This window comes from Seriola lalandi, unplaced genomic scaffold (genome assembly GCF_002814215.2).
Source record: "Seriola lalandi dorsalis isolate HSWRI2012SDOR001 ecotype SW California unplaced genomic scaffold, Sedor1 jcf7180002054470, whole genome shotgun sequence".
In the NCBI taxonomy this organism is placed as follows: Eukaryota; Metazoa; Chordata; class Actinopteri; order Carangiformes; family Carangidae; genus Seriola; species Seriola lalandi.
Window position 1 is genome coordinate 1,485,740 of NW_019525023.1, and position 21,715 is coordinate 1,507,454.

A 21,715-nucleotide genomic window follows, 5' to 3' on the forward strand; every position below is an offset into this window, starting at 1 on the left:
GTAAACTGAGGAGAAAGACAATAAGCCCACACTTGTGAACGAAAAACGAATGTTTGAAATTAGACTGTACATCATATTTTGCAATATTACTTTTTCTCTTTTTCCTCTGTCAACCTAAAATACATTTTTCACAGATTACATTTTATATGTCATATGGAGAAAAATACATGTGTAAATAATAAAATGACTATGGCTGAGTTCCGCAAAAATTCTCATGTATTGTGTTTAATCTGGACTAAGATCTGTATGCAAGACCCTTTCATTGTTCTCATTTGGTCATGCCGAATAGCACCACCATCAGACAAAGTACCAGAATCTCAAATTGCAATATGTCAAACACCATTTCACCTGCATTTGTTGGGGATTGTTTGGGAATCCTATGATGTATAGAATATTAGAAATAAGTTTGATTCTTTGCATAAAATAATTTGTGCAAAGTTTTTATTCTTGCTGCTTTATTACTATTTTCTTATTTACATAATAGCATTTGTTCAGTAATATTAAGTAGGAATGCATTTGCTGTACAATGTGGAAGCCAAGGCTGTATCACATCACAAGGACTGTGAATAACACTGAGGGAAAATCCATGTTTATTGGATTTGAGGGATTGGATGTGGCTCACAGAGTTCAGTAACAAACTGAACAAAGACTCAGTAAAGATGTTTTGTGATACTGTTTCAACAATTACATAGAGAAAGTGACGATTCTTTGAATTTACATAACACTTAGCCATGAGACAACATTCTGAGCATCCAGCTTTCATTGAAAGACTTTAAAATGGCCCACAAGCTGGAATTATTAAGGACATGATAAGTCTGTAAACTGGTGTCCACTCAGTTAGAGCCCTTGCATGTCTATCAATGGATTCCACTCAGTCATAATATTTGCAACAGGATACAACACCCAGATTTTGTGTACTGGGCTGTGCATGGTTTTGAATGTATGTGTAAACAGGTTGGAAACAGAGCAGAGGAAAATGACAGCATATCTGCACTGGATGAATAATGTTCCTTGCAGCAGAACCTGTGAAGACTGGAGTATGTTTTGACTGAACCTGTTTGACATAGAATAATAAATCATCCGCTCATCTTATTACTTATCCAGGTCAGTGTGACAGTTGTAACATGGCAAGCAGCCAGCATGAAGCAGCCATCCTTAACATATACCAAAACTATCTTAATGGGATACTCTAAATGTGAAGGAACAGTGGCTCACTACTAAGTTGTCCCCAAAACACTGACTCTCACTGCTCTCACTTCATACAACATCTACATAATCATGACACATTTTGATTCCTGTGGAGAAATTATCTATTTTTCTCAGATTTCAAGCAATTTTCCACAGCCAGAATGGATTCCTGCCAATCGCCAAGGACAGCGAGGTTGAATTAGGAGTAGTAGGACACTTTTTCAATTGGCACAACACAATAGACAATCCACACCCAATAACAAACACATATTTTGTCATGCTATGATGGAGTTGGCCACCTGTTATACCAAAGATAAATGATTTTGAACAGGGTTCTGATTTTGTCTGACAAAATTTAGACCTTAGTAAACTATGGATGTGCAGCTTGGTCAGGAATAAAGTTAGAGTAAGTTGAATAATCTGCTGAAATAATTTTTAATCAAGCATTGATCTGTGATTGGTCCTCAGTGATAAGAGTTAAAATCACATTATCACAATCAGACAAAATATATTGTGTGTTATAGGGTGTTTTGATGTCACATGCAAGAATAATAACTGATAGCAGTTTGTTAGATTGAAGGATGTTGGAAGATTTGGATTCCTTGATGCTTGTACTCCACCTATAGGGGCTGCACTCATCTCCAGTATGTAGGTAGACCACTGCTGAGACAAACTGCAGCTTCTCCCATGGTGGATGCTCGGGTAGTACAAGTGAAATCACTATTGAATAGACCGCCGAGAACGGGGAAAGCGACGAGAAGGCGAGAAGTCCTCCCATGTGATGTGACTGAGGCCTGACGGACTGTGCTTGTCTGTTATGGCTCCTCCTGCTACAGTAGAACGGGGCTAGACGTAACACCAGTGCAGGGGAACGGGAATAACACACCGCGATACGTTTTCCAGGATCCACGGCTAGACATGGCAGATCGTGCAATGCTGAAGAAAAATACATAGATGATGAGCTTTGCGTCGCCTCTTCTGCTGTGAAGGCTTCGACATTTCTTCAAGATTAACAACACCCCAAATGAACTCCGTCAGAGCAAGTAACGTTAGCAGAAGACCTAGGCGAGTATCGAGGCCGCGCCCGGTGCAGCCGGAGAGGAACCACCAGGAAAGAGGTAACGTTAGCTAGCATTACTGAACGGTTTGTCAAACAGCTAGCATTAGAGTTGAACTGTTTGTTTTATGATTGCACGGATTTAAGTGTTGTTTACGGCCATATGTAGTACGTACATTAGGGCAACATTGGCTGTTGAGATAAAACAGTGGGGAGCAAATAGCAGTCTCAAAGGGTCGCCGTGCAGCTAGGAAACACCGAGGCTTTTGTGTGTGTGCCTAGCATTCAGGCCGCGCTTTGTTTTGCTTGATTTTTGCACCGAGTCGGCCTTTCTTTTGCTTGCCTGGCCTCGTATCGCTGCTGAATTTTGCTTTTTATCAGCTAACGTTACAATCGTGGTGAAACTGACAAGCTGTAGACAATGGTTTTGTCCGTTCATGGGTGACAAACGCAGAGAAGGATACACAAAGTGGTTTTGCCAGTTGTCGTAGCATGCTAACTGGACTTAGCCTGTGTTAGTTAGCTGTTATTATTAGCATGTTTGGCTATCTATCTGCGTCCTGGTGTTTTCAAAAAAGCATGTCTTCATAACCTCTACAACGTTAAAATGTCAGCGCAGGGGCATGATGCTTGTAACCAGTGTAGTAACGTTACTGTTGCAATTCAGGCATATAATGTTTTGTTTTTTCTCCAGTAACGTTGTGTGATAACAGACGCTGTAATGTAAACGAATATTAACTGCATTTTTCAAAGTAAACATTAGCTAGAGATGCTCTCAAATCATAGTTGCTATGGCTGAAAGCCAGTGCAAGAGGCCCAGTCAATTTATAAACAGTAAAGGTTGGTTGCTGAACCTGGTTAAACGTTGTCATGTGGACTAGTGAAATGTTGTGATATTGGATCTCATAGCATCAGTTGAATGGCAATCAGCAGCAGAGGGTTAACTCTTACTTGTTGTTTCTCGTAAGAGTAATTGTAAACACATAACACTAAAGTAATAACTTGATAATACTGACAAAACAATCGCCAAACGCATCCTAATAATTAATTAGCAGATTGTAGATTTGTAGTGCTTCTCCCTTTCTCAGTTCATTTATCAAGGCATGATTTAACATGGTACTTATTTCTCTCTGTCCAGATGTTAACAGCATAGCTCAGTTGTCATTTTAACGTGACAGTGAATGAGTAAATGATAGTGTGGTTGGTAGTAGTATCTTAGCCTTTTTCATGTAATAGCTTATATTTACTGTGAAATGAAATGTGTCTGTTTCAGTCGAACAAGGCAGGAGAGCTTTTACATTATTTCAGTTTACATCTGCAGAGAATTTGCTGTAATTGGCCCAGTCTGTTTCATAGATGGTGTTTGTAGTGGTTACTGGCCCAGTAGCCGGGGAGAGTTATCCTTGCAACCAGAGCAACAAGCAGACAGTTTGCATCTCCCATCTGGGGTAGCTATCAACTCATCATGCCATGGTGAATAGGCTTACAAATAGATGTCTGGTTTAGCTCAGGGGTGATGTTATGGTTGTTTTGTTTTTCTGATAATTGAATCCTCTCTTGATAGGATCTGTAATCAATCTATAGCATACAGAGCAGGTAATGAACAAAACTGTTTTGTTTTTTCTTGGTTTTGTCCTGTGACCTGTGTGATAAATACTGTTTAGGCAATTACCTCGGCTAATCTGACTTTACAATGTATTGCTTATTACAGTCAAATTGTTGCTTGAAAGCTCCAATTTTAATAGTTTGTGTGATTAACAATTAAAGGTTGATATTCACGATTATTGTTCAAGGAAAGAACTGAAAAATACATCCATTGTTGCATATGAGGCTACACATTCTTGAGGGCTATTCAGGACAACAAGTGAATGCATACTATACTAGTATTATTTATTCGTGTTGCTTACTATTGACAGACAACTCAAATTCTTAATAAGCATATTTAAAGTGCTACATCATGAATATGCTGTTGAAAATACATCAGAAACACATTTTCTTGGATTTCCTTCTCTTGCATATCATACAGTATTTTGTATTTGTTTAATTGATAACATTGTAATTATTCAATTTTTTATGTTTTCCACCTTTTGTAGATGAGGACGTTCCTGCAGATATGGTCGCAGAAGAATCCGGTCCAGGAGCTCAGAATAGTCCCTACCAGCTTAGAAGAAAGTCTCTACCCAAGAGAACAGTGTGTCCGACAAAGACCAACATGGAGGTATATTTACCAGACATCGTTAAAAGATTGTAGAAATGCCTACAAGATAAAGGTTTGATTTAAAGAAACACTAATTAACAGTAAAAATTTTCCTCTGACTTTTTTAATCCACAGGGTGCTTCCACTTCAACCACAGACAACTTTGGACACCGACCTAAGCGTCCCAGAGTTTCAGGAAAGTGCCAAGATTTACCAGGTAATTAGGAGCACATTACTTGACTTGAAATGTATCTTCCACAAAGTTGCATTCATCATCGTGTTTCCTATAGGCTGTGAGGGGTGATTGTGGGGGTAATTTATGATGGATGAACTACCGGTACTTTTCCTTCAATACAATGAAAGCACTATTAGGGCAAAATGTACAGTTTGTCTCTCATGTTAACTAGTAGTGGGCAGTTAATGCATCACACAAAGTGTCATGTTGCTGGTGCAAAATCTGTTATGAATACATGCATTTTTTTCATATTGTAAAATTTGAAGTTTTACTTTCATTTTCATAATGGGAGATCTGTGTATTGCATAGACCTTGTTTATACAATATGATTTGTATGTATGGTATCAATCTCCTGTGAGATCATCTCTTTAAAGACCTCTTTGGTTAAGACATGAAGCAGCACCATGAATTTTACCAAGTGGAAATTATAACTCTGTTATTTGTGGCATTTGGACTTTTTCTCATACTGTGTAGTTCTAGCCAAAGCAGCCATTGCATGGCATTTGGTTCTGGCTTTGCGCTTAACATACATGGCTTTGTGGTGTCGAAGTACATGGTCAAAAAATTGGTCATGTTCCCTCATGCTGTGCTTACAGTTGCGCCACATAATTTGTTTTAAAACCAAAGTGATGTTCATGAAGAAAATGTGACATTTTTCTTCAGAATTCATTTTTTTGTTCAATGTCCTTCTTCTTACTTTAAAGTTAGATACTAAAAGAAGAGATCTCACGTGATCTGGATATAACTATACTAGTATGCACACTGCTGTCTAACCCCACCCAAAACCCTGTCCTTTCCTATTTAAATCTAATTCTGTGGTCATCCTCCTCCCAGCAGCTCCAGCAGAGCAGTATTTGCAGGAGAAGCTTCCAGACGAGGTGGTGCTAAAGATCTTCTCGTACCTGTTGGAGCAGGACTTGTGCCGTGCTGCGTGTGTCTGCAAACGCTTCAGTGAACTGGCCAATGACCCCATCCTCTGGTGAGACATGTTAAAATAGATTGGTAGTGTTGGGTACGCTTCTCTTGATCAGTATATTATGATATTTATTTTTCCCCTTTGTGTGTGTTTAGTGAAAATAGGAGCTTTAACTTTTGTATCTTATAAATATTCTTATCAGAACTTAGTTCAAATGTCCTGAGGGCAGTTACAGTAACAGTCCCATTTAGCTACTTGTTTGACTTAAGTCTGTTGACAAAAGCTTGTGTATTGGAGACTGAGAAAATCTACCACAAATTAGAAGAGGATGGTGTTAATCATTATTGTGCCTTTGTGTTTCAGGAAGAGGCTGTACATGGAAGTTTTTGAATACACGCGACCCATGATGCACCCTGAGGCAGGGAAGTTCTATCAGATCAACCCAGAAGAGTATGAGCAGCCAAACCCGTGGAAAGAAAGTTTTCAGCAGCTGGTATGGAACCTCCTGTGGGCCCTCTGATTCACTGTGATCTTACAAAAGTCTTGCTTGATATATCTTTGCTTTTTCTCTCAATCAACAAATATTTTTCACCATCATAAAACCATCTGATTTCATATTTTACCATGAAGCAAATGAGACACTGGCAGACAGCTGTTGGTACAGAGCACTACTCTTCATGGTTATTATGGCCTTTAAGGTAGATATATGTAGTGGCACTAACTTTGCCGTTCCCATCTGTGTGACTTTAAATCCTCCTGTGTACAGGCAGCTAATGTCATGTGAAAGGGCAGCACCACAGGCCATAATGGTGACATTCAGTAAGCAGGGCGTAGAAGAAAACTATGTGTTTAAATTGTATTCCTTTGCGATATATTGACCTTTAGGATCGTTTTCACGGGACGAAAAATGCCCCCCCCCATCTTGTTCAAAATGCAATGTCAGTGCAATATCTCTGTAGTCTGAATTTGTTCATGGTGAATTATTCATTTCTTAAGCGTGTGAATAATCATTTGAATATTTTCTTACAGTATAAAGGAGCACATGTTAAGCCAGGCTTCGCAGAACACTTCTACAGTAATCCTGCCAGATACAAAGGGAGAGATAACATGTTTGTAAGTGAACTGTTTCCAGTATTAAGTATTAGTATTAAGTCCCCCTGCCTGTCATTCACCTGACTTATGATGTTTTCTCCAGTACTATGACACCATTGAGGATGCTCTTGGAGGGGGTCAGGAGCCTCACTTCGACGGCCTGATATTCGTCCACTCTGGTATTTATACAGACGAATGGATCTACATCGAGTCACCTATCACAATGATCGGAGCTGGTATGTGTGTGTCTGAAGTCACGGTTACTCTTCTGTTTGATTGTACATTTGTTTACTCTTGTCTCTAATTCAACCTTTCTGATCAATGTGTAGCTCCTGGAAAAGTAGCAGAGAAAGTCATCATTGAGAATACCAGAGACTCTACATTTGTATTCATGGAAGGCTCAGAAGATGCTTACGTTGGATACATGACCATTAGGGTGAGATGACCCTTAAAGGTTAATATGCACACTTGCTCGAGAAGTTATAGCTTTTGTTAACAGATTTTGTGTCCGCTGCAGTTCAATCCTGATGATAAATCCGCCCAGCACCATAATGCACACCACTGCTTGGAGATTACAGTCAACTGCAGCCCCATCATCGACCACTGCATCATACGCAGCACATGCACAGGTAATGATCTTTGATCCGACGACTGGATATGTTTGTGCTGAAATTGCACTTTTTGTTATATTTTGACACGGATATTAGTGTACTAATAAATTTCTGTCCTTCTTGTTTCAGTGGGCTCCGCTGTCTGTGTCAGCGGCCAGGGTGCTTGTCCCACAATCAAGCACTGTAACATCAGTGACTGTGAAAATGTTGGTCTTTACATCACCGACCACGCACAGGTAACGCACGTCTTTCACCCATGTTGATAAAGTATTATGTTGAGACGTGAAGGCATGTGTCAGCGTCCCTATTATTGTACCGTTGGGTGTCTAGGCTTGCCATTGAAATTGAACAACAGTGAAAGGACCCATCTTTCTCAATTCTTATATGCCCCTGGCATGTGAGGTTAAAATAATATTATGATAAAATACAACAAACTGATGAAAATAACTTTAAAGTGGACATGAAAATGTGTAAAGCGTTAACGTCAACATTGTTCATTTTTCAGGGAATATATGAAGACAATGAGATCTCAAACAACGCTCTGGCTGGGATCTGGGTGAAAAACCATGGAAATCCAATCATCAGACGGAATCACATCCACCACGGCAGAGACGTGGGTGTTTTTACATTTGACCACGGCATGGTAAGATACAACTTACTCGTGTTTGGTTATTGTTTCAAAAAGTGTTGTTGACTTGTTCATGGGCAGTTGTAGTTTTTCTTAACTGTTACAGTAAGTAAACGTTTTTCAAGAACTTCCTTAGTTGTGGTGTCACTGCAGTTGTATGCTCTCATGTGTATAGGAATGTGTTAACATGGTACATGTCTACAGTGTATGCAGTGTGGTTATTGTGGAAGTGTAAAGGGTTGGTTACACAAAGTTCTTGACCATGGATTGAACAGTGTTTCCATGGGACACACAGTAATTTCGATATCTGTCCCTTTCCAGGGTTACTTTGAGAGCTGTAACATCCATAGGAACCGCATAGCCGGCTTTGAGGTGAAGGCGTACGCCAATCCAACAGTGGTTCGCTGCGAGATTCATCATGGTCAGACGGGGGGCATCTATGTCCACGAAAAGGGCCGCGGCCAGTTCATCGAAAACAAGATCTATGCAAATAACTTTGCTGGGGTGTGGATCACGTCTAACAGTGACCCCACAATAAGGTCAGTGTGGCCTGGCTGCCAAATGTCGAATATTAAATTGAAACACAGTTTTATCATGTCCTGAAATGTGTTGTTTTGTGTAAACACAGGGGCAATGCCATTTTTAATGGCAATCAAGGTGGCGTTTACATTTTTGGTGATGGCCGAGGCCTCATTGAAGGAAATGACATCTACGGTAACGCCCTGGCAGGAATCCAGATCAGGACGAACAGCTGCCCAATTGTCAGACACAACAAGATCCATGATGGCCAGCATGGCGGCATATACGTGGTAAATAATTTAAAAAACATATGCTGCCGTGAAACCCATAAAGTTACAACTGCAGTGTTCTTTAACAAAATAGTCTTACATCTTGGTATGTTTTCATTTCTTCAGCTTTCTTATGCTATAATGTTGGAAACATAGCAGTAATGTATGGTGGTTCTGTATCACGCAGCATGAAAAAGGACAAGGCGTCATAGAGGAGAATGAGGTGTACAGCAACACGCTGGCAGGAGTGTGGGTGACAACAGGCAGCACGCCAGTACTGAGGAGGAACAGGATACACAGCGGGAAGCAGGTAAGATTACAGGACAATTACAAGTTTAATATTGAGAAATACATGTAAAATCACAAGCCAGAAACAAACACAAGTCCTATGCATAACCTTGATGATACTGTTTCCTGATGTGATGTAGTTAAACTGATATGAATAATGAATAAATGAGACCTTATATGTTTTCACTGTTATTTTAACAGGTTGGGGTCTACTTCTATGACAATGGCCATGGTGTGCTGGAAGACAATGATATCTACAATCACATGTACTCTGGAGTTCAAATCAGGTGTGTGGAAAATAACAATGACAAAAAATTTGTCTGGATATGTTCATAACAGATGAATATCCCAGTAAAGTCAGTTGTCCTGATGTTAAGAGGGCTCAGTGGGGAAGGAAATGCATTTAGCATAAGTGAAGCGGTGGATCATCTGTCCCTCGTGTGTCCTCTGTTTCTTTGACAGGACTGGCAGCAATCCCAAGATCAGGCGGAACAAGATCTGGGGAGGCCAGAACGGAGGCATTTTGGTTTACAACTCAGGTGAGGAGCAAAGAAGTCTTTTCTGTGGTCATCACTCATCAGCTCGTGAGTGTGACAACAGTTCTCTTCCTGTTCACTGTTTTGATGAAACATAAAAGCCTGTTGTTTTTTTTTTTTCAGGCCTAGGCTTTATCGAGGACAATGAGATCTTTGACAACGCTATGGCAGGAGTGTGGATCAAGACAGACAGCAACCCCACACTGCGGAGGAATAAGATCCATGACGGGAGAGACGGTGGGATCTGTATATTCAATGGAGGAAGAGGTAACTAATCAATTTATTTTATGAAAGTGGCAAAAGTCTCAACATAGATCGACTTGATCCTTACAAAAGATTTAATTTAGGCACCTTTTATCACTTAAATTTTCATGTCAGCGGTTTGTGTAATCAGCAGTCTCATTACTGTCTTCAGGTTTGTTAGAGGAAAATGACATCTTCAGAAATGCCCAAGCAGGAGTTTTGATCAGCACCAACAGCCACCCCGTCCTGCGGAAAAACAGGATATTTGACGGCTTCGCTGCAGGTGGGTCACATGTGCACAAGCTGTAATCTGTCATCATTCAAAATTGTAAAGAGGTGTTTGAGTTCAGTTATTATGGCCTTTTAACATCCTTACAAATATGCCTGTAAACATACAGTTTTCAGTGAGGTTCAGTATGCTCACTAATGGGAAGCAGGAACACTGTAATATTAACCGCATGTTTTTGTTTTTAACTGCTAGGTATTGAGATCACCAATCATGCCACAGCAACCCTAGAGGGCAATCAGATCTTCAACAATCGCTTTGGGGGATTGTTTCTTGCATCTGGTGTCAACGTTACTATGAAAGGTATATTCACAGGTCAAAGATTTTGACACTTTTTCTTGACAAACCCTGAAATGCCAGATCCAAATGTGAGTAACCTGTAGGCTACAAATTCTGCTATCTTTCTTCCAGATAATAAAATAATGAACAATCAAGATGCAATTGAAAAGGCTGTGAGCAGAGGTCAGTGCCTGTACAAGATTTCAAGTTACACCAGCTACCCAATGCACGATTTTTACAGGTAATTTACATTACACTCAGTTACAGTGATTAGAATATCCTTAACTGTCCATGTGTTTTGTGGTTGTTAACGAACACAATTTGGGTTCCCACAGGTGTCACACCTGTAACACAACAGACCGCAACGCCATCTGCGTGAATTGCATCAAGAAGTGTCACCAAGGACACGATGTGGAGTTCATCAGACACGATAGGTCAGTCTTACAACAAATGAATGCTGTGACCCTGAATGACCAAAATAAACCCTGGCCATTTCCTTACACTCTGACACGTGTTGCATGAAACCACATTTTTGTTTCATTACTGGTTCCACTTGTTGATGTATAAGAGCGTGGTCTAAAAGAGTTCAGAGAGGGCATCATCTTGAGTGTCAAAAAAAACGACTGTATACAAAGGTGGATGATGCATTTTCACTCCTCATCCAACCCAATCGGGATTCAGTCACAGCTGTTACACTTTTTTGTGGAGCTGTAATGTCGTCCATCTTTATATACAGTCATTGGTCAGAAGAGCAGGTTTGAGCACTGTGCTGCTTCTCAAAGTCAGAACTCAAATTATGTTAATGAGCAGAATTACAGGTGTACAGCCGGAACAAAAGACACCCCATCAACACATTGTATAGGAGACAGTGAGGAAATCAGGCAATAACAAATGATCTCAGGCCCTCCTACTCACAGACATATTTTACCACTTGTCACTTGTATTTGATGGAAGTGAGACACCATCTGTGAAACTTTGGCTGCCACCCTAAGACAGTGGGAGTGAAGGAAATTTTTTCGGTGCTGCTCAAAGCATTGACATCCTCCACCAATCATCCAGGAATGATTGAAGCATTCAGGCCAAATGTTAATAACATGACCACCACAATCCTCAGATATCAGTCCCATTGCACATCATTGAAAACACTGAGCTTTACACCAAACGCAAACCTGTTCTTTCGCAGGCATTAGTTGTCAACTAATATATACACCTAACTGACTGGACAAACTGACAGATTTATGTATCTAATAAATGACCTGTGAGTATTAGAGGTTACATGGAATACAAATGATAAATCTAACCTGAAATTTGATCAAAATTAAGTTATTAAATTGCATATCAAAGAATCGCACAAAATTCCTCAATTTACAAACCCTTATCTCAGTAACTGAATTACCAAATACAGCAGTAAGTTGTGTTACCAGCTCCCCTCCTACTTTAAACTGCATGAATACTAATTCCTCAACATATTTCTCGTTGTACACATATATTACTAAAACAACATATATATTTACAAAGGATTGCCAGTTAAGTTTATACATCAGTTGGTCCCCAGACATGTTTTTTTTTTTCTGAAGTTTATTGATGCAACATATTGTGCCAACTGTATTTTCTTCTTTGTACCTTAATAAATGTAATAATTTCTCCTCTTTCCTCTCTACCTGCAGATTCTTCTGTGACTGTGGTGCAGGGACGCTGTCAAATCCTTGCACGTTAGCTGGAGAACCGACTCACGACACAGACACACTGTATGACTCGGCTCCTCCTATAGAGTCCAATACACTGCAGCACAACTGAGCTGGAGACCCAAGGTCTTTTTGTGCTTCAGCAGTAATGGACATAAGACACTTTGAGTCGTGCATTGGAGGAGTAAATCCAAACTAAAATACAGATTCACTTTGACAGAGCATATACAGTGACTTTAAAAAAAAAAAAAAGAAAAAAGAAAAAAAAGACTTGGACAAGAATATGCTAAAAGGAGACATTTAGAAAAAAAAAAGTCTGATTATGGATGCCTCGCTTTTTCTTTTCTTCAATTATTTGACAAAAAAGATGACATCAGTGGGACAGAGCAGAAGAGCAGCTGACTCAGGGTTTGTGGGTGCATTGCTTCAGTCAAGTAAGTGAAACTGATGAGAGATGGACAAAAAGCCACAGGCTCATCTGCTATTAAGAAGAGGAACAACGAGATACTGCAGTCATGTACAGCCCCATGGTGGACAGATGCTCAGTCAAAAGAGGCACAACTTTTCTCATGTGGAGGCAAAGGCCCCAAATACAACAATGCTTCCATCACTGGGCAACCGACGTGCTCGTATGATATGTACGGGAAAAATGACCTAGCACTTCAGCTTTTTTTTTTTCACCCCCTCAAGACAACTGTTGAGATTTGATTTTAATGCTTTTTGTGTAGTTTTGTATTTTCATGCAAAAATCTTACTGTACTTGAATGTCTTTATTTTATTAAATGTGTTAATTTTTTTGGTTATTATACCCTAGAATTGCTGTAATTATACTCATGTCGCAGTATCTAACTTCTTTCTGTGAAAGAGATCAGAGAAAAGAGAGGAAAACACTAAACATTTTCTCCAGCAATGTTGACTCATTTTACATTTGCAATACAGAAAAATAGATGCTGAAATGTGATTTCACAAGACTTGTGTAGCATCGTTGATGTTTGTCTTTGTAAGGAAGCTGAACTATTATATTTCAGTCTGTTTTACATAATCTATGCATATTTTCAGTTTGTCACGTGAGATCCAACTTAAAAGGAGAAAGCAATGGGGGAAAATTAAGCATTTATATTCAAGGCTGAAGTTGTATAACAATTTAGTGGTGTAGTTTCTAAGTAAGATACAGCCTCCTCTTTACCTATTTATCAAATAAAACATTGCTGGTTTGGGTCAGGGTATTATACATCTGCAAGGAAATTATCTAAGGCCATGTAGATCATTGTACCCTCTGTGGTACATTGAGAAATTGTCATTGATTCATCGGTCAAGTAGATTACATAATCTATAGACATCTTACCCTGTATTAGAATCAGTATACGGGCACAAATGCTGCTTCTTGGCCTGTTAAGATATAGAATTTCTTTTATATGACAGATTTAATTTTTTACTTGGATTAGGGTTAAAAAAAAAAACAAGTCTTGTGAAAGCACCGTTAATTTTGATGTTCTTTCCCTTGTTTGCCAATGTTGCTGGAGAATTTAAAAGGCTTTTACTCTACTGAAGCTGAGACAAGTATCTATATACAGCGCTATATGGTTTCATTGCCCCCAGTCCTCCCACCCCTCCCAATTCATGTGTACTGGTGATTGTGGGTTCTCATACAGACTGAAATGTATGCATGTATCATAACATCTAGACTTAATATATTGTGAAGTATTCAATAACCGTTATGTAGGCGCTAGCGTGAATTAAAAGGGTTTAATTTCCTAGATGAAACATTGTCATTTTTTTAAAGAATAAACTTTATTAGATCATTACAGTAGTGTTTTTTCAAGTGCTCACAAAACAAAAATTCAGCAAGAACAAATCATGTTTTACTAACTACATGTTGTCGAGCATCAGAACAAGTGAAGCAAAGTGTGTGTTGTCCAGTGTGGCATCTTCAGCAAACTGGCAGAGTTTCCTGCAAGAGAGAAGGGGAGAGGAAATCGCAACAGAGCTTTGGTGTTACTGCAGTCACATGAGGGGGCAACAGGATGCATTAACTGATCTATAAATACATACTTGAACAGTCTGAGGCTGATGGTGTTCTTCTCAAACTCTCTGGCCTTCCTGTGTCCTGATTGGATGACCTCCTCTGGCAGGCTGGCGAGTCGAGCTGCATTGAAGCCGTAACTCTTTGGACAAGCACCTGTGATGAACTTGTAGAGGAATGTGATGGTTTCTTGACTTGGATCCTCACATTCATTTTCCACCATGCACGCCTGAAAAAGAACAAAACACAATCTAATTAATACCAGGGCATTGCACATGATCCAGAATACACAAAAACGGTCGGACACATGGCACTTTACTGCACATTGTGAGAGTTCAGTGGGGGAGACTACAGAACCTGCCCAGCACAAGCGGGAAATTATTCATTTGGGCACATACATAATCCACAAGAAATTAGTATGATGAAAACAAACAAACAACTAATGCGCACAGAATTACTTCAAATTATATGTCATGTTAGTAAAGTAACAGGAACTGAAGTTACACGTGGTTAGAAGAGTCCCCACAATGATAACAGCAAGGAAACAGCTGCATTGTAGAGTTTCTGTTCTGTTGACTTGAGGGAATCGTTTCAGAGTTTATACGCACAAATAACTGTGGAAAGAAATGCACCCAATACCCTCCAGGCTCTCTGTGAAACCAACCAACATGACTTCCAAGAGTTTATTTTCCTGTACCAAAGGATTAAGTGACAGAAAAAAGTAAAGTAATACCCTGTACGAAGGGTGGAACAGATAACCAGGTTGTCTGCACAGAAATTTGACTCTGGCTCCACCACATATTAAGTACAATAGACAGGATGCAATAAGCGAATACAATTTAGAAGATATTTCCCTGGATAATAATTTTAGTCACAGCTTTTTTCATCTCCTGCTTCTTTTGCATTGCTGTACTCACCATGTGGCCCAACCGCACAGCAGGGTTGTTGGCGTAGTCCTCCACCAGGGAGTGGTAATGTGTGGAGAAAAGGGTGCGACAGCAGATTTTCTCAGCAAGCTCCTTCACAACAGCACTGGCAATCGCTGTGCCATCATATGTGGCTGTGCCCCTTCCTGCAAACAGTTCACAGCTCAACAGTTACAGCCCACAAATGTACCACCACAGGAGGAAAACGGTGCCGAAGAGAATTCCTATGATGTTTGCTGGCATTATGAATCAGCCGTAATAAGCACCAAAGACGTACCTAATTCATCCAGGAGCACGAGGGAGTGTTTAGTGGCATGGTGCAGGATGCTGGCAGTCTCGCTTAGCTCCACAAAGAAGGTACTCTCTCCTGCAGAAGACAAGGGTTGATAGTACAAGCTTAGTGCATGAAGTGGAAGCTCAGATCATTACATAACATTTGTTAAGTGGGGTTTGTGATGTTACCAGCCATGATACGATCTGAGGCTCCCAGCCGAGTGAAGACCCTGTCAACTGGTGTGAAGCGCAGGCTCTCGGCAGGAACATAGCAACCCAGCTGAGCAATGATGATCACAAGTCCACACTGTACATAAAGAAATGCATAAGAAAATGGGCCAACAGAGATACCAAACAGACCTGCATTATTTCCGGTCCATCACTTAATCCTATCAAGTTTTTCATACACAGGGAGAAAACAATAAAACATACATCCATAAGTGACCCACCTGTCTCATGAGAGTGGACTTTCCACCCATGTTTGGCCCTGTGACAAGGACACACAAGGCATGACCTTTATCCTCATCAGTTTCACCACTACCAGGGCAGCCAATGAAGATGTCATTAGGAATGAAGTCATCGCCAAAGAAGGTCTTGGTGACACAGGGATGTCGGGATCCAGTGAGGTCAACGAAGGTCTCTACCTGGTCGTCACCCTCAGGGAGCACCACCTGTGGCCGGGTCATCGGTCCGTCTCCACCCTGACTGTAGCGTGACAAGGCCAGCAGTACATCTGAGAAACAAAAAAACAAGACACTTAACTGGAAGTAAAAGTAAAGAGTAATTAAGCATTCAATCTGTCATCCTTTAAAACTCTATGTTAAACTCCTGTTAAAAAAGTTAAATAAATAAAACTAAACCTGTGGCTTAGGGATGGTTCAGTGATAGAAAAACACATTATAAAGAACATTATGTTAGTGCACCAGAGATCAGTAATAAACTATGCAAACTATGTGAGGAGCATACTAAATTAATGAGTATCAACTTAACCAAGTACGCCCAGACTGGTGCAACATCATCTTAAATACCGGCAGTATATCAGTAACATCTGCAGGAAATGTATTGAGAGCATACACCTGCGATGCCAGCTTGTTTTCAGAAGGAAAAAAAGAAAAAGGGGGTTTTCCCACTGAGAATGAGAAGGACAGCACTTTGTTTTGTACTGCAGTAATTTAAAGTATTACTTCACCTATTTGATTGATGCATGCTGTAATAAAATGATGCTGATTAACAACAATAAAAAAAAAAAAGAAGATATAATTACCAAGCACTGCCATACACTCCACGCCAGTCTTCCAGTCGCTGTAGTTCTTGTCGAAGTTGTAGAACAGTCTCCTCATGCAGTCTTTAAGTGCAGCATCCCTCTTCTCCTCAAATCCTTGCAGCTCTGAGAACAGCCGCTCACTCTTCTTTGTTACGTAACGCTTCCAGCCTTTCTTTGTAGATTTCACTTCGTACTCCTCAGGAATATTCCTCTCTGAGACGCTGTCAGGCACCTCCATCTGGAAGCGGTTTCGCCCAGTTCCCCAGTAAGCCATGTTTTTACAGCCGAGTCTCTTCTTCTGTCTGTCCAGGTAATCCTGCAGCTCTCGCTCGCAGTTCTTGACCCCAGTCAGAGCCTGGTCGTACTCGGGGTCAAAGCCGGCTTTTGGGGTGATGACACCAGTAGTGCGGGCTTTCCGGTGGTCAAAAGCCGTCTCCCAGCGCCTGAGTTCAGCCGAGAGGTCGGGAAAGAGGCCATCCTTTTCACTTTTCAGACTGATGACTTGGCGGAGCAACGTGGAGCAAAATTCGCCTGAAACTGGAGCGAGGATAGAAATGATCTCCTGCATAGTTTTGAAACCTTCCAGTGCTGAGAGGAAGTCTGCTATCTTGCGTTTGCTGTAGGTGACCTCCTCGTAGAGAACTGCTCTGCTATCAGGGTGGTCCTGGCCTTTCAGAGGAGTGCCAATGCTGTGGATTTTACTGAGGAGACGTTCCAAATCTGGAAGCTTCTTCAGCAGGTCTGAAACCTCTGTAGCCTGGGCCTGGGCTCCCATCAGGTCCTCCACCGCATCTAGTCTGTCCTTGATGGATGTGGGGTTACACAGAGGAGCACAGAGCCACTGCTTCAGCAGCCTCTTACCAAACGGGGTAGAGCACGTGTCCAAGCGCTCCAGCAGCGTCCCTTCTGTTCCTCCTGACCCATTCTGAAAGATTTCCAAGTTTGCCAGAGTCACTCCATCCAGGACCATTCGCTGACGAGTCTGGGTGAAGAAGCTGGCAGGTCCAGCAGCTTTCTCCATCTCTACATCAACAGGGACATATTCTTCAAAGTTGGCCATGGAGAGAAGCTCTTGGTCTACCAGACACTTCTTCAGGTAGAAGATGCTTCCACCCAGTGCTGACAGTGCCAGCTCATAGCCCTCCTTAGGAGTAAGGCACAGTGAATCACTCTCAGAGGTCATCTTTTTTAGAAGAGGAGGAAGAAGATTGTTTCCAGTCTCCTGCTCCTTGCCAGTGGTATCTTTAAAGTAGTCTTCCTCTGAGAGGGTTTTAAGAGTCTTCTGCGCGTCCCAGAACTGTGTCCCTGCATTAAGCCCTTCTTGCAGAGCAGAAGACAGAGAGGCCTTGAGTATCTTGCGTGTTTCAACAGATGGGTTCCCCCTTTCAAAGAGCACCTCAGCGGGGGCAAAGTGTGCTATCAGGGTGCGCAGGCGTGAGCAGTGACGATCGTCTGGGAACTGACCGACATGAAAATAACCCACTGACGTGTCTACAAAGCTGACACCGTAGGTGCGGCAGCGGCCAGAGCTTTCCTCTTCAGCCTTTTCCTTTAAACTCAGCAGGAACTTGCTCTGGCTCTCTGAAGGAGCACCGTCTAACACACTGTACGTTTGGGTACCACGTGTGATAATCCGGCACACCTCTCTTCTCACCACACGGTCAAATTTTGTGGGTTTAGCCATGGTCTTACAGCGTGCTTCCATCATATCTGGGGTCTCCGTCTGCTCCACTCGAGCCACCTTGTAGCCTTTCTGGACCAGAACGTCTGAGAAACGCGCAAAGCCGATCTCTGGAAAGCCCGAGTGCGCCCAGGTCCCCTTCATGAAAGTCAGCGCCACTTCGTTGACTCCAATCACAGCATCCATGTGGTAGAGCTCATAAAACTTCCCCACCTTGTAGAATATCACTGTATCAAACATCTGCGATTTGAGCTGCCACCACCGACGCATACCAGGAGTGACTCTGTTTAGAAAATCCTCAGGCACATACAGTGTGGAAGGATCGTAGTTATCATCTGTCTGTCGCCGCCTTCTGCTGTCTTTCCTCCTGCCATCCTGCAACCACTCCAGCTTCTCATGGTCCCAAACTGTTGTACCTCCACTGGTGCCTGAACCATTTGCTTGGCTCTCAAAGCTGTCAGGGGCGGAGAAGGCTGAGAGGCGAGACTTTGTGTCAGCTGCGACAGGTACTTGAGGTCGTTTCGGTGCAGCAGGCGGTGTGGTGGATACTTTAGCTTTTGCATTAGCAGGCTTTTCTTCAGGGCGTTTGCGCTTTGCAGGCTTGACGGGGCTTTCTACTTCTGACTCTTGTGTGCTCTCCTCTTCCTCCTCTTCACTACTGACCGTTCCTTCTTCCTCTTCATCCTCACTGCTGGACGCAGCCTGATCTGGTTTGAATTCCTCATCTGAGCCGTCACTGTCCGAGGCTACAATAATGCGACGGCGCTTGGCCTTGTTGCTCTTTTCTGTTGACGCACGGGATGAACGGCGACTGACTTTGGATGACTTCACTTCCTCATTTTTCTGGAGATCCTCATCAGTGAGCTCTTCATCAGTCAGTGTCGACTTGTCAAGCTGACAGAGCACAAATAAGGAAGAGTAATGACGGTATGTAACATGTGTTGTTGACTTGATTAGATCTAAGACATTTACTCTGAACTACTCTGAGTAGTGATATATGTATTACTACTTTAGTAACAAGAAAATCTTATCAAACATTTTAGTTCAAATGTGGGCTTTTTAATTTACACATCGTCAACATACTATCTGCACATAAACACAAAGTCACCTCCATTTCTTCATCTTCCTCTTCCTCGTCTGATGGGTCTGTGCAGAGAGGTATCTTTAATCTTTTTTCTGGGCTGTCAAACATGACTCCATCAGCAAGCTCCATTGCTCGGCGGATTACAGGCTTGCCGCTGAAGAACACCCCGCCGGTTTTAGCATCGCTGCTGTCGGAGCCTGAACCAACAGAGTACAAACTTATCATTCAACAGCAACAGACAAAGAAAGACGTAACACATTAATGTTCTAATATTCCTATTCTTCTTCTTTTATCATTATTATGGGAATAATGTTACCAACCTCGGTACTCTCTGATATATTTGGTGCTGACCCATCCCCTAGTAGGAGGTTCATCAAAGAAATGGACATGTATGCGTTGGTCTCGACCGCGGCCTCTCATCTGCTGTCCAGTCAGAGGTTGGGGTACCACCATGCATGGCCACCAGGGGTGTCCCTCCAGTTTTGCCCACACAAGGGCACCGGCACTGAATGGCAGTGAAGATGTGGGATTGCTGGAGGTAATTAAAACAAAGACACATTATAGGAAATAATCTACTGACCCAGAGCAATACAGGCATCTGTTATCTCAAAGTATAACTACAAGTAGGCATTATCCTGTGAGTATTACAGCCCTTTATGACAGGACGGAGTTAAGCCACAATTAATGACTATTACCATTAAAAATGATAATAATTCTAATTCCCGATGATTGACCAACTGCCAAAAAATATGGAAATGCCATGAAATACACATACGTTTATTTGATTAGTCTGAGCAACAGCCCAAGTTTATAATGACATTAAAACAGAGAGAAATAGCCAATTCTCAGAGCTGAGAAACTGAAACCACAGAATCTTCCACGATATAGTTTGGAAAGTAATTTACACAATTAATAAAGAGAAAAAAGGTAGACTAATAATTTTCAGCTCTAGAGTGAGTTACAGTATTTTTGGTCATCTAATCCACCATGGCATGGCTACCAGCCATTAAAAATACATCTTAGATTACAGGGCAGATTGTACTAACACTGCAGCACTGAAAACCTGTTACAGTCATTTTGAATTTTGTCATTTATCCACACAACTGGAAAAAACATCCCACCACATGTGCTGCAAAGTAAACAAGGTACGTACTCATATTTGGCTTAAAACTCTTGGGAGCTAATGTGAGAGGGCGTTTGCCCTGAAACAGTTCATGCTCATGTCTCGATTTATCCAATGTTTTCTTAAAAGGCACTCAATATTCATGCCAAAATTCTGAATAACAGATGTGATAATTTGATAAAGGTATTACTGTCTCTGTAATTCAACTGCAGCGAGAGTTACTAATTATTTTCTCTGATTTTAGATTTGTTCCGACTGGAGACACAACATGTTACCTGCCATCTAGTGGATACAGATCCAAGCTACACACATTTTTATTGAGGCGAGAGTACGGAGGAGGGGGTAAGGAGGCGGGGGTGAAGCAGAGCCAATACCACAATAATCACCAAACAAGGCACACATGGTATGGTGTCAACTAAAGATAATCTACACAGTTTCAACTATGACATTAGTAATCATTAGGAAAACTCCCTTTTAATCTCTGCAATCCATGTTGATACAATTAAATGCATGAAATGAACATGAGAAAAGTAACTCATTAGCAATAGAAACAGTAGGTTTTCAAAGTCAACAAAGTCATTGTTCTCTTTTTTTATATTATTAATAAAATGCATCGGATGATTTCGTTTGTTCTTGCATTACCTCGTTTACAATTGGAGAAACAGGTTAAGTCTTTGTGGGGCCTTGCAGAAAGTCTTCAGCAGGAAGAAGGAAAACGGTACCTAACGTGGCTCCAGCAACTACACCACCCCCAACATAATCAGCGCTAACTCACCTCTCTTTGGTTGTCGGAGCCTTGTCGCCAAACAGTTTCTTGAACCCCCCTTTGACGGACTTGGAGTCACTTTTTGGCTTTACTTTGCTGGTCTTGGCCGGTTTTTGTTGTGGTGTTTGTTTAGCTTGCTCTTTCGGAGAAGAGTTGGACTTCTCCACGGAGGACGGCAGGTCTGCCTCGGTCGGAGAGGGACTAGGCTTCGGTTTGGAGACCGGCGGCGGAGACTTGGTGAAGAAATTGAAAAGAGAGCTTTGCTTCTTCATATTTTCGAGTTTTGAAGGCTGTTGTCGTTGAATTTAGCTATATAAACCTTACGACAGTGATTCTGCATCACCTAGCATCCAGCTACACAGCGTCACAGCATGAGCCTAATGCGTCTTGTTCGCGGGAAAGACACGCACTAGATGTGGTGGGCGTGGACACAAGCCTCCACCAATGACAGGCGAGTGGAGAACTCACGTGGTCAAACATGACTTCCTTTGGCGCCCACAAGACTGTTTTTACTTCCCGTTCTTCCTGTCAACTTTATTTCTAACA

The 21,715-nt window shown here is 41.5% G+C and overlaps 2 protein-coding genes across 3 annotated transcripts; one reads left to right on the forward strand and one right to left on the reverse strand.

Moving 5' to 3' along the window:
* Nucleotides 1-1,966: 1,966 nt before the first annotated feature.
* Nucleotides 1,967-13,831, forward strand: fbxo11a (F-box protein 11a). 2 transcript variants are annotated; one of them, XM_023411842.2, is made up of 22 exons: nucleotides 1,967-2,306; nucleotides 4,339-4,463; nucleotides 4,578-4,659; nucleotides 5,515-5,656; nucleotides 5,957-6,086; nucleotides 6,623-6,706; nucleotides 6,789-6,921; nucleotides 7,015-7,121; nucleotides 7,203-7,314; nucleotides 7,426-7,532; nucleotides 7,802-7,939; nucleotides 8,246-8,463; nucleotides 8,553-8,733; nucleotides 8,900-9,022; nucleotides 9,202-9,287; nucleotides 9,463-9,539; nucleotides 9,660-9,803; nucleotides 9,952-10,062; nucleotides 10,261-10,368; nucleotides 10,477-10,585; nucleotides 10,680-10,778; nucleotides 12,012-13,831. In XM_023411842.2, the coding sequence occupies exons 1-22, from the start codon at nucleotides 2,213-2,215 to the stop codon at nucleotides 12,139-12,141; spliced, it is 2,640 nt and encodes an 879-aa protein (XP_023267610.1). In that variant the 5' UTR covers nucleotides 1,967-2,212; the 3' UTR covers nucleotides 12,142-13,831. The 2 variants fall into 2 exon arrangements, with proteins under 2 accessions (XP_023267610.1, XP_023267609.1); XM_023411841.2 differs by having other exon boundaries at nucleotides 1,968-2,306; nucleotides 5,512-5,656.
* msh6 (mutS homolog 6 (E. coli)) lies at nucleotides 13,802-21,561 on the reverse strand. The gene is made up of 10 exons (XM_023411839.2): nucleotides 21,179-21,561; nucleotides 19,601-19,812; nucleotides 19,305-19,477; nucleotides 16,516-19,090; nucleotides 15,701-15,984; nucleotides 15,441-15,558; nucleotides 15,256-15,345; nucleotides 14,970-15,124; nucleotides 14,082-14,281; nucleotides 13,802-13,980 (listed from the first exon to the last, which is right to left on the reverse strand). Exons 1-10 carry the CDS (start codon nucleotides 21,439-21,441, stop codon nucleotides 13,899-13,901), a joined length of 4,152 nt encoding a protein of 1,383 aa, XP_023267607.1. The 5' UTR covers nucleotides 21,442-21,561; the 3' UTR covers nucleotides 13,802-13,898.
* Between the last annotated feature and the right edge of the window lie 154 nt (nucleotides 21,562-21,715).